This window comes from Arvicola amphibius, chromosome 11 (assembly GCF_903992535.2).
Source record: "Arvicola amphibius chromosome 11, mArvAmp1.2, whole genome shotgun sequence".
Lineage (NCBI taxonomy): Eukaryota > Metazoa > Chordata > Mammalia > Rodentia > Cricetidae > Arvicola > Arvicola amphibius.
In genome coordinates, this window is record NC_052057.2 from 34,636,658 (window position 1) to 34,649,686 (window position 13,029).

Below are 13,029 nucleotides of genomic sequence, written 5' to 3' on the forward strand. Positions count from 1 at the left end.
CTTTACTCTTATGTAAATATTTTCACCTTCATGATACTCCATTTGTTATTGTTTTGCAGTGGCTGGATCCTCATCAAAGCTAGCACTCTACCACCAAACTACAACTCTAGTCCACCTGTTTATTACATGGCCCTTGAAGGGGACTAGTTGTCTTACTGGACAGCTGCTTCCATCCCAAGGAGATGATGATACATCATACTGTAAAGGTGACAGGAAACAAGTCAGCGCTGAATGGGCTACCTGACTTGGGCATCGACATTGTGGCCCTGGTCAAAGCCTGTGCACCCACAGGGTTAAACTACAAATGGCTTTTTCCCTGCCTCCACACCCCAGGGGATATTGAACCCAGGTTTTGAGCATGCTAGGAAAGCACTCTAAAAGCAAAAGGAATATTTTGTGAGACATGAAAATCATATGAAATTCAAATTTCAGTTCCAAAAGTTTGAACACAGCACATCGCTGGAACGCAGTCATGTTGACTCATTTCTGCAGGTCCTTTGGCTGCTTTACACTACTCAGTTAGTGCAGTCACAACAGAAACCACACGTGGTGCTGTCATCGCTTTGTGACTGCAACATGGGGAATATGGAGAGTAATGGGGTGGGATTTTACAAAACCCACTGAAAGGTCCAGCCAAATTCATTTATTTGCTCCAGACACTCAGGAGGGAGAGACAGGAGATGTCTTTTCTTTTTTAAGATTTATTTATTATGTATATAGTATTCTGTCTGCTTGTATGCTTACAGTGAAGGAGAGGGCACCAGATCTCATTACAGATGGTTGTGAGCCACCACGTGGTTGTGGGAATTGAACTCAGGACCATCTGGAAAAGCAGCAAGTGCTCTTAACCTCTGAGCCATGTCTTCAGCCCCCAAGGTAGGAGATTTCTGTGAGGAAAAGCCAACCTGGCCTACATAGTTAGCTCCAGACCAGCCAGGGCTATAGAGTAAAATTAAGTCAATCTGCGCAGATATTCTCAGAGCCAAGATGTCCTGGTGAAAGAGCCTTGAAACATGAACATTTGCTAAAGGTTTAGATGATATGGAGCAAATGTGAATTATCTCCTTCAGAAAAATAATTCCAGCTGGGTGGTGGTAGCGCACACCTTTAATTCCAGCACTCACTCTCTCTCTCTGTATGTGTGTGTGTGTGTGTGTGTGTGTGCAAAGGCAGATGGATCTCTGTGAGTTTGAGGCCAGCCTGATCTACAAGAGCTAGTTCCAGGACAGGCTCCAAAGCTACTATGTCTTGAAAAACATAATAATAATTCTACTCTCAGTTCAGCAAAATTCCAATGCTCAGGAGGCAAAGGCAGGCAGATCTCTGAGTTCAATGCCACCCTGATCTACATAGTGAGTTTCAGGCCAGAAAATGGTTACATAGTGAAACCTTGTCTCAAAATAATCTGAGACAAAATAACTCATATAAAAATATTTATTGTATATTTTAAAAATATTTCATAATGTATATTTATTATTATCATTATTCATTTATTCATTATTTTTATTGTTGTTGTTTTTTGAGACAGGGTTTTTCTCTATAACAGCCCTGGCTGTCCTAGAACTTACCTGGAACTTGCTTCATAGACCAGGCGGGTCTCGAACTCACACAGGTGCATCTGCCCTCTGCCTCCCAAGAATTGGGATTAAAGGTGTGTGCCACCACTGCCTTTGTTTTTGTTTTTTTTTTTTTTTTTTGAGACTGGGTTTCTCTGTGTAGCCCTGGCTGTCATGTAACTTGTTCTGTAAACCAGGCTGGCCTCCAACTCACAACTCAGAAATCCACCTGCTTCATATCCTGAATACTAGAATTAAAGGCACACACTACCACTGTCTGGCTCAAAAATTTTATTAAGCTCATTTGTGTGTGTATGTGTGCACATGCTTGCAGGTACAGGTACATACCAACACGACAGGTGTGAAGTCAGCCCAGCTGGCTTTGCACTTTCTTTCCTCCTGCCCTTAACTCCTCCAGTGTTGGGATTACAGATATGAGCAACCACATCTGATTTCTAAACCATTCAATGGCAGTCTTTGTCCAGGACCTCATTTCTCCCAGCTCAAGGGGATCCTATAGTTAAATGACACCTTACTGCCTGTCTCTGCCTCCCGATGCTGGGATAAAGGTGTGCACCACCACCACCTGCCATATGTTTACTTTTTTTTTTTTTTTCGAGACAGGGTTTCTCCGTAGCTTTGGAGCCTCTCCTGGAACTAGCTCTTGTAGACCAGGTTGGCCTCAAACTCACAAAGATCCGCCTGCCTCTGCCTCCCGAGTGTTGGGATTAAAGGCGTGCACCACCACCATCCAGCCCCCCCCCCCCCCGCCCCTTTTTTAAACGACGCCGAGACAAACATGGTATGCCAGAGTGCCTGTTCTCCTGGGATCAAATGCAGTAGAACCTGGCTCTGAAGAGACTCTAGGACACTGATACTGTGTTAGAGCTTCCTTCACTCATTCCCGCTTTACCACATGGGCATAAGAGCTAAAGGCAAACACAATTAGCTCAGGTTTGGACACATGAATCAAATGATAAATGCTTCTGGTAGTTGGAATGATACTTCTTTAAAAAGAAAACAAAGCAAATAACTTCTAAAATAGATTTTTATTATGAAATATAAATTTGGAAATATCTTAAAAATTCAGTTATAATGTTAACATGTATTAGAGAAAGCACCACATTAAAAATACATTGATAAAATCTAATTACAACATTGGCAAATCATGAAGTCTAACTATAGAACTACATCAGGGGTCTTTAGAGCTGAGTGTAAAATATAGAGTAGTAGTTACTTACATATAAGAAGTCTGCTAGCAGAATTGGGAATACACACCTATTATGAACACCAAATAAAACTGGGTCAAATTGGCCTGTGAAAACTAGTTCCCTGAAACTCTGGTCTGATTAAATCTATAGTATTTATAGACCTAATCCACAAAGTGTCAGGAAAATGGCAGGTAGGACTTCTTTGAAAACACATTAATTTCTCAAAGAATATATATAACTTGTATGCGTATGCATGTTTGTACCTAAACTATTATTTTGCAGAGTGGGTTTAAAGAAAGGTGAAAAAAAGGTCTTTTTCTCTCTGAATTAATCAGCTTAGGCAGTTTTGTGAATGAAGGATGGAAATGAATTAATTTACTTGAGACAGACAGTCCCGAGTGGTCTGGGAACAAACTATGCAACCACACTGGCCTGGAACTTGTGACTGATCCTCTGTCTCCCAAGTGCTGGAATTACAGGCGTGTCCTGCCAGTGACACATAGTTCTTCCTTTTTTCCTCTTTTGAGATAAGATTTCTCTGTGTATCTCTGACTGTCCTGAACTGCTTGGCTGACCAGGCTTGCCTTGAGCTCTGCCTCCCAGAGCTGGGATTAAGGGTGTGTGCCACCATGCCTGACTCTGCACCCAGTTCTTAAAAAATAAAAATCCTAAAATAGTCTAAGAATTAATTAAAATATCAAATTTTCATTATTTTACTAGTAGAAAAACTACATAGCACAGAATGTTTTTAATAAATGCATATGTGAAGAGAAATGTTTTTTTGCTGAAACTATGTTCAGAATCCAAAGAAATTCTCTCACTAGATGCATGATAGTATGGCATAGTACATTTAATCTCTTATTTTATTTATTTTTTTAAAAAGACAGACAGGTTTTCTCTGTGTAGCCCTGGTGGAATTCATTCAGTAGACCAGGCTGGCCTCCAGCTGAGAGACTGGCCTGCCTCAGCCTCCAGAGCACTTGGATTAAAGGTGTACACAGGTCAGGTTTTATTTAAAGGATCATTTTGTTCTTGAAGTCAAAAGTAAAAGTTCTAGTGTGAATACACAAAATCGCTGTAGCTCCAGCAGCTTTACTCTAATGTGTGTGAAAGTCCAAGTGTCTGAGAAACAACTACTTTGCCATCAATGACTCCACAGTTGTCGGGAACTTTAGGAACAGGCATTAGAATGGCGCAGCATCTTTAAAAAGCTGCCAAAGGCATGTTAGCATCCACCTATCCACAGGCTCCAAAGCTACAGAGAAACCTGTCTTGAAAAAAAGAAAAAAATCCACATATCTCCATTAAACTTAAATTTAAGAGCAATACAGATTTCAAACACATTTTAATATTACCTTCTAAACATTCTTGCTCAGAGAAGTTTATTACCAGCACCATATATCTATCCATATAGTTCCCATTTAAAAAGCTAGCAGTGTATACAGCCTCAAGTTTTTCTGTACAATGGTTCAATTTCATATGTAGCTATTAAATTCTGAAATTAAAAAGTCAAAGCTGTTAACTCAGTCTTTAAGCAACAGAAGAACCAGGTGTTTAAGAAATGCCTGAAAGAATCCAGTATCTAGTGAAAAGTTCATCTAGCATATCCATTTTTCAAGACAAAACTCTCTTAAATATAGAGAGCACGTTTGACCTCCACTCCAGACACATACAGGTTTTCTTTCTGTTTGGCAGTACTGGGGACTGGCCTCAGAGACTTCACACTGGGGAAGTACAGCCTCAGCCCTGGCACTTTCCTGACCTAATGTTTGATAACAGTTTAAAGTCTGCTCTAGTCTAACTAATCTTATTTGCATATTTCAGCATTCAGGTTAATTAGTAAAACACTACAAAGCAGTAAGGTTTTGTTTTGTACTGCTGTATTATTGTTTTTGAGACAGTCTTATCATGTAGTTTTGGCCTGCAGCTTGCCACATAGACCAGACTGGCCTTGAACTCTGTCTTCTACCTGCTGGGATTAAAGGCATGAGCTACCATGCCAGACATATGTTTTGACACAGGGTCTGGCGTAGCTCAGGCTGGCCTCGGCTTTGCTCTGTACAGAACAAGGACGGGACTCCTGACCCTCTAGCTCTCAGTTCTCAAGTGCTGGGATTGCAGTTTGTACACAGAGCACAGCTCAGCAGTCAGGATAGTTTTTCATAATTCAAAGGTAACACTGATTTACACATCTTAGGTATTTCTATGGCAGTAAATTAACTAAAGTTGAAAGCTAGATTATAAACCCACTACATAGACAAAAAAGAGGAACACAGGTTTAAAATCAAGTTAATAGCAAAAAATGCCATATAACAGTATACAGTACATATGTTATATAATCTTAGTTTCAACAATTCTATTAAAAACCAATAGTTTCTATTTATTCAGAAACAATAAATTATTCATAATTAAAATGTTTTTATAAATATTAACAACAGATGTCATATTGGATATATGAGATTTTCAAGAGTAACAAACACTTCAGGATTGTATGATTCAAGTACTGCTTTCACATTAATGAAATCTACAGCTGGTAACTGACCCATAACACTGGTACAGAGACTATATGGCAGCAATCAGGTAAGTAGTGCTGTCTGCTTGTTTTTCACATCATCGTAGAGTGAACGCTTTTAGTAGGATCCATCGATCCGATTAGTTAGCATATTTATGAAGGAAACGTTCAAAGGCATCATAGATGGCTTGTCTAAAATGAAATGAAAAGAAATAATTAACAAATATAGAGGAGAGATAACTATTGTATTTCTAAAATGATCTCTGGTTAAAACTATCTGATAAAATATACTTCTGGTATCTCTAGAGGACAAAATAAGAGAACAATATAGGAAAAATCCTTCTAAATAAGATTTAAAATATTTGGTTTTTCTGTTTCAGTTTTTGTTTTTTTGGAGACAGGGTTTCTCTGTAGCTTTGGAGCCTGTCCTGGAACTAACTCTTGTAGAACAGGCTGGCCTTGAACTCACAGAGATCTGCCTGCCTCTGCCTCCCGAGGGCTGGGATTAAAGGCGTGTGCCACCACTGCCTGGCTAAAATATTTTTCTTATATGTTCTAGTCTTCCTATTTCCTTGTTGGCCTCCACATATTTCTTAAGCAAAAAAATATTCCCCTGAACAATCAACAAATAAATGCCAATTTAGACGAATCATCTTACCTGAAGAGTCCTTGTTTAAAGAGATAAGCACTGATGTGACCCCCTTCTAGGTACCGGATTTCACAACCAGGCCAAATTTCTTGCAGGCTTCGAACTCCTGTCCGTGGAATATAGGCATCCTCTTTGGCTTGTACCACTATAATGAGGCTTGGGTCAACTGGAACTAAGTATAGGATTTTGATGCATTAAAAAGTGCTTTGAATTTTGCATAAATACCTAAAATATATTACCAAACAAAATGCACCACATATGAGTCTGTAATCCTAGCTACTTGGAAGGCTGAAGCAGAGAATTGCAAGTTCAAGACCAGTATGAACAATGCAGACAATGTCTTAGACCCTAGGGAGGTGGCTTTGTTGGTGAAATGCTTGCTGCACAAGCTCGGAAACATGAGTTTAGATCCCCAGAACCATGTTAAAAGCTGGACACAGGGCTTCACTTATAACCTCTGGGGACGTAGACACTGGAAAGCCAGTCTAGTGGAATTATTAAACTCTAGGCTTAGTGAGAAAGCTTGTCTCAAAATATTAGGGTGGAGAGTGACTGAGGACAACACCTGTGCTGACTTCTGGCTTCCACATGTATGTGGACATACAGATGAACATGCATACTCAAAAGAGAAAACGCTATGCCACGGTACCACAATATTCATTTCATAAAAATGAAGCGCTTCTTTTTTTGGTTTTGTTTTGTTTTCAAGACAAGAGTTTCTCTATGTAGCTTTGGAGCCTGTCCTGGAACTCACTCTGTAGAGCAGGTTGGACTTGAACTCACAGAGATCTGCCTGCCTCTGCCTCTGCCTCCTGAGTACTGGGATTAAAGACGTGCACCACCACTGTCCAGCTGTTCTTTGTTTTGTTTTTTTAAGACAGAATTCTCATGTAGTCCATGCTGGACTGTGCACTTCTAATCTTCTTGCCTCTACCTCTGAGTTCTAATGCTAAGATTACAGGCATGTAGCACTGTAACCATTTCGAGTTTAAGCAGTGTGGGGGATTGAGCCCAGACATTGAGCATGCTATACCCCCAGACCTAAAATGAATATTCTAAAGATATAAACAGAAAAATAAAAACAAACAAACATGCCGGGCAGTGGTGGCAAACACCTTTAATCCCAGCACTCAGGAGGTAGAGACAGGTGGATCTTTGTGAATCCGAGGCCAGCCTGGTCTAGAGAGTTCCACGATAGACTCCAAAGCTATGAAGGAACCCTGTCTCAAAAAACCAAACCAAAACAAAACAAAAATACACAAACAAACATAAGGGAGCTGGCATGATGGCTTAAGTTGTTAAGAGCACTGGCTGCTATTCCAAAGAACTTGTGTTTGATCCTCAGTTCCCACAAGGTGGCTCAATCATCTGTAACTCTAATTCCTGGGGATCTGACACCCTCTTCTGGCCTCCATGGGCACCAGGAATGTGGTATACAGACACGTATGCAGGCAAAACATCCATCCACACATGAAGTGTATATAACAATATTTCCAGAGCACAGCTGTTCCCAGTTTCCTATGAAAATTAGTACCTGAGAAGTTTGCTACATGAGTGCATTCATCCATGACTCCTTTCATGAAGATTAGAGATTCTTTCTGAAGATTGCTTCTTTTCTGTTCTTTGCTGAGCAGGTGAGATGACTGAGGGTTGTAACTTGCATAACAACTTTTGTTAGTTGAGAGTGTTTGATTTAGGCATTCCATCTTAATGGTATCTTGCAACAAGTGTCCTTTTGAAGTAGTACTGTTAGATGTTTTACCAGAATTATGGCACTCAGCATTCTTTGGGGACACAACTTGGTCCGTCGTATCTAAATTTAACGTTCTGGAAACCAGATTTAGGTTAGTCAGCTTGTCTGCACTGCTAGGGAATTGTTTCATGAAGTCATGTCCCATTTTGAAAGAATCTGCCTGAATATATGATAAAAAAGAAAACATTTTATATTAGAACTTTGTGAAACATTTAAAAACAGAAAAGGAAAGAAGAATTAGTAGGTAAAATATATAGCAGGGCATACATCAATGGAATAGTCTCAGAAATTAACAAAAAGCTAGAAATAGTAGCATATAATTACAGCACTTAAGAGGCCGAGGCAGGAGAACAGGGTGTTCTAAGCTAGCCTGAGCTACCCAGTGAGACCTTGTCACAGATCTCCCCACCTCCACACACAGAGTAACAGAAGTACTTTTTTTCTGGCATAGAGTCCCACTACATAGGCTCCCTCCCATTCTTGAACTTCCTGCCTTGGCTTCCCAAGTGCTGAGATTACAGGCACAGGTCATCATCCCTAGCTCTAAAGTTCCTTTCAAGGCACATGGATGAACACTGAGGACATTAAGGCATGTGAATAAACCAGGTACAAAGGGCAAGATGTGTATTCTGCTATATAAGATTTACATAGGCATATTTGAAGATGAATAAATTGTGGTTGCTAGAGGCAGCATGAAGGTGGAAGTGGTAACTGTTTTCTAATGGGCAGAGTTTTAATTTGGGAAGATGAAAAGTTCTTTTTGTTTTTTCAAGATGGTTCCTCTGTGTAACAGCTCTGGCTGTCCTGGAACTCACTTTGTAGAACAGACTGGTCTTGAACTCACCGAAATTAACCTGTCTCTCCCACCCGAGTGCTGGGTGTAAAGGCATGCGCCACCACCGCCTGGTGCAAGATGGATGGTGGTGATGGCAGCGCAGCGGTGTGGGCATGCTCACTGTCAATGACTGGACCATCAAAACGCTTAAAGTGGCATTTTTAAAAATGGTAAATTTCATGTTGGTAGATTTACCATTATTATTACAGGGCCAATGGAAAAACAGATACCACAATTTGAAGAGGATAAAGATAAATATCACATTTATTGTTGAATATTGCCTAATAAAGAATCAAAGTTGTCAGGATCACACCTTTAAACCACCCCCTCCCCCACCGCACTCAGGAGACAGAGGCAGGTGGATCTCTGAACTTCAAGCCAGCTGTGTCTACAGAGTTCTAGGACAGCAGCCTGTCTCAAAACAAGTCAAACTTACCTGCATCAGAATTTACTGCCCAAAATTTCAAAACAGCTATAATCTGCTTTAACTCCAGACTTTTAAAAGTTTTATGGGCATACCTGAACTAAAATATACATTAAGCACAAGAAATAGCTACTTGAGATACCCCTTTTTGGGATAGACTAACAATTAAAAAATATAAATGAAAAAATGCTGGGCAGTGGTGGTGCACACCTTTAATCCCAGCACTTGGGAGGTAGAGGCAGGTCCGGTCTACAAGAGCTAGTTCCGGGACAGGCACCAAAGCTACAGAGAAACTTTGTCTCACAAAACAAAACAAAAACAACAACAACAACAAAAAACAAAACAAAAAAAACCAAAAAACAAACCCACAAAAATGCTGCTTATGAAAGTTGTAAAATTTTGACTTATAAATACAACATAAATCAAAATAACTTTAAGAGAAAAATAAAAAGAACAGATGACATCCTTGCAAAATCAACTTGCAACTTATATGAGAAGAGGCTAATCAAATCATTTTTTTATTTTTGGAGACAAGGCCTGCCTTGCGGGTCTAAAGTTTACTATGTAGACCAGGCTAGTTTCAAATAGAAGACCTGGCTGGCCTCCAACTCAGAGATACAACATACTTATTATGTAGGCCTGCCTCTGCCTCCCAAGTGCAGGAATTAAAGATGTGTGCTAGCACACCTGGCTCACCAAAAAAAAAAAAAAACAAAACAAAACAAAAAAAAAACAAAAAAAAAAACCAAGATGAGCAAAGGAGATATATATATATATATATATATATATATATATATATATATATATATCTCACATATACACATGGTCTTAGCTTATAGACACATACTCATTGTCAACAATAATGAGATAAAAATAAAAGTATCCCACTTTTACTATCAGTTGAGTCTACATACACCCAAACCTCAGTACCACTAAAGTCACATTAGAAGCACCATTTTGACCTTACAGCCCAGCATGTAGGCTCTAATACCTACCAAAATGAGAATAAAGACCTATACCACAAATCTATCAAAGACCTATACCACAGTTCCAGGATTCAGGAAAGTCCTAAATATACTAACCTTACTTTTTGGTTTCTGCTTCTTGTTAACTGAAGTGAATAACCAGGATGCATTTTTTGAGCATAAAAGATAAAGAATTTGCTGGGCACTGGTGGTGCACGCCTTTAATCCCAGCACTCAGGAGGCAGAGGCAAGCGGATCTCTGTGAGTTCGAGGCTAGCCTGGTCTACAAGAGCTAGTTCCAGGACAGGTCCCAAAGCTGCAGAGAAACCCTGTCTCAAAAAACAAAAAATAAATAAAGAAAGAAAGAAAGAAAAAAGAAAAGAAACTCAGTATGTAGACCAGGCTGCCTGTGAACTCCCAGAGTTCCACCCGACTCTGCCTCTTCATATGGGACTAAAGGTGTGCACCACTATGCTTATATTTAAAAGCATTTTTGAAATTAGGCATAGTCATAAATGCTTGCAATCAGGCATTAAGAAGGCAGAGGTCAGCCTGGACTTACATAGTGAAACCCTGTCTTTAAAAACAAACTAATAACAAAATCAAGGGGAGAAAACTGTTCTCTTGTTATATAGTCCAGGCTGGCCTCACACTTGTAGCGCTTCTGCTACCTAAGTTGAAGAATCGCCTTCACAGTCTCTCTGCCTTAGCCCCAAATGTTTGGATTACAGGCAAGCATCACCATGCTTAGACAAACAAGAGTAATTCTGAAGTTTAAAAGTCTGTATTTCTTTTAAAAAATTGCTATTTTCTTTATATAACTAAATATGTAATCAACCTTTACTCCAATGTTACATGAACATTAAAATACTTACTCCAGCTGGGTGTGGTGGCCCACGTCTTTAATCCCAGTATTTGGGAAGGTGAAGGCAGGTGGATCTCTGAGTTCGAGGCTAGTCTGGTCTAAAAGTGACTTCTAGGATAGTCAGGGCTATTACACAGAGAAACCCTTATTTACAAAAACCAAAAACCAACCAACCAAAAACAAACAACTTACCCCACAGTATTCAAGCATATGAATAATTTCTTCTTCATAAACTGTCTGTGTGTAGTACTGCTTTTCCAGCTCCCGCCAATTAATCGATTTACTCAATACACCCTAAAATAAAGTAAAATCAAATCATGACATAGTCTGCATAGTACCTTTATGTTTATTAATTACTGTATAAGAGAGAGTTAATAATCTATTCTTTGTAAGGCCTGTTGATATATTTAAGTGGAGTCTGGGAATCTGATCAATAAGCAGCTTTTACACTGATATGCAACTTCCTCTAAATGATAGAGTGGGTCATTGGAGTCATATGGTTTGTACAAGTCTGCGCTCTGCTTAACACTGAAATTCCTTCTCAACTGCTGAGACACTCAAGGCGGGGGTATCTAACCACAGACCCTTAAGTCCGAGAGGCTAAATCATGAGCAGCATTTTGCCACTTGGTACAAGTGGTTTCTGGGGGAATTAAGCATAAGCCATGAGATTCGGCTGAACAAGGACCCTTGGAAGCCTACATTAGGTTTAGCTCATGTACCTTTTATTGATTTTCTGTCATATCTTTTTGCTAAAGTTAAGCGTTCTCTCTCCCTCTTCTCTCTCTCTCTCTCTCTCTCTCTCTCTCTCTCTCTCTCTCTCTCTCTCTCTCTCTCGGTATGTGTGTTCTGTTATTCCTTCTAGCAGTCACTAAACCTAGGGGTGATTCTGGGGACCACCATGATAACTATATTAAAGTACACAATTCAACCACAATTCAATTACCGTAGTGAAGACCCCAGATGCAGTGGACCAAGACAGGCATGGAATCAATGGCATGGGCTTGGGCCAGTTGGAAACTGCTAAGGAGGCCATCTGTAATATGGCAAAAGTAATTTAGAGAGTTTCTATTCATTAATGTGAAAAATATACTAAAAAGTACTTTATTGGGAGTGGGTGAGAGAAGACAGGAACACAAGGGCTGTAATATTTATAGAATGCTCTCAAATTATAAATTCAACAACATACAAATTCCTTCTAGGAAGCAAGAAACTATAAAGGCCTCGTTACAATTTTTTTTGAGCTCGTCTTGCTGTGCACACAGGCTGCTTCTGCTGCATTCTGGTGCTCTTTTCCCTCAGCCTCTCCAGTGCTGGGGTCATGAGCATGCACCTGCTACACCTGACTCTGATAACACTGTGAATATAAGTTTTTATAATTCAAATGATCATCTATAGCAAACTATAAATTCATTTTTAAATACATAAAATACACACACACACACACACACACACACACACACACACACACACACACGTAATGACGAATACACGTTACGTGACCAGAGCACATTTCAGGTACTACCTACATGCTTCATGGAGGAAAAAGATAGCACAGCAAGCAATTATGGCACAGTACTGTGGAAATGTACTGAGGGACGAAGCATAGCTGTCAGGTGAAGCTGAAACTCCAAAAAGGACTTCTGGTGGGAAGGAAGCTATAAAGCTGCTGTCTGTCTAGGTGATGGCACAGGGGGCGCTAGAGAGACCCAGTTATAGGCCTGTGAAGCAAGCTGGCACATTTTGAGCAGGAGAAAGCAAAAATCTGACTTAGAGCATTCAAGTTATACCAGAGAGGAAAAACTTCAAAGAATGAGTCTGGGACTCAGATCAGTATCTCACTTAGCCCTTATCAGAGGTTTTTCTTGCAGTAGATGAGAACTAAGGGACCCACAACTGGACAATATACAGGTAGGAGACATTGGGCCAGGCGGTGTTGACACAAGTCTTTAATCCCAGCACTGGGGGGTGGGGAGTGGGGCTGAGGAAGGCATATCTCTGAGTTTGAGGTCAGCCTGGTCTACAGAGTGAGTTCCAGGATGGCCAGGGCTACACAGAAAAACCTCATCTTGAAAAACAAACAAACAAACAAACAAACAAAACAAACAAGAAACTTGGAGCATTTGGCCTTAAATGGGATGGTTTCATCAGTCCTGACCTTAGCGCTCAGGGGCCTATGTAGAGCAGAAGGAAGCAAAGAGGAGGTGGGAAGACTGTTAAGAGCCAGAGGTAGTGAATGACTCCAAGGAGACAGTCTTTC

At 40.1% G+C, this 13,029-nt stretch overlaps 1 protein-coding gene across 5 annotated transcripts in view; it reads right to left on the reverse strand.

The window, feature by feature from the left end:
• Positions 1-4,118: 4,118 nt before the first annotated feature.
• Positions 4,119-13,029, reverse strand: part of Abhd18 (abhydrolase domain containing 18) — a 39,993-nt gene continuing 31,082 nt past the window's right edge. For all 5 annotated transcript variants that reach the window (XM_038347789.1, XM_038347793.2, XM_038347791.1 and 2 more), the window contains 5 exons: positions 11,716-11,805; positions 10,963-11,064; positions 7,463-7,841; positions 5,938-6,100; positions 4,119-5,471 (listed from right to left, as the gene is read on the reverse strand). In XM_038347789.1, coding sequence (XP_038203717.1) covers positions 5,420-5,471; positions 5,938-6,100; positions 7,463-7,841; positions 10,963-11,064; positions 11,716-11,805 — 786 coding nt within the window. In that variant the 3' untranslated portion in view covers positions 4,119-5,419. The remainder of the gene's footprint in view (positions 5,472-5,937; positions 6,101-7,462; positions 7,842-10,962; positions 11,065-11,715; positions 11,806-13,029) is intronic.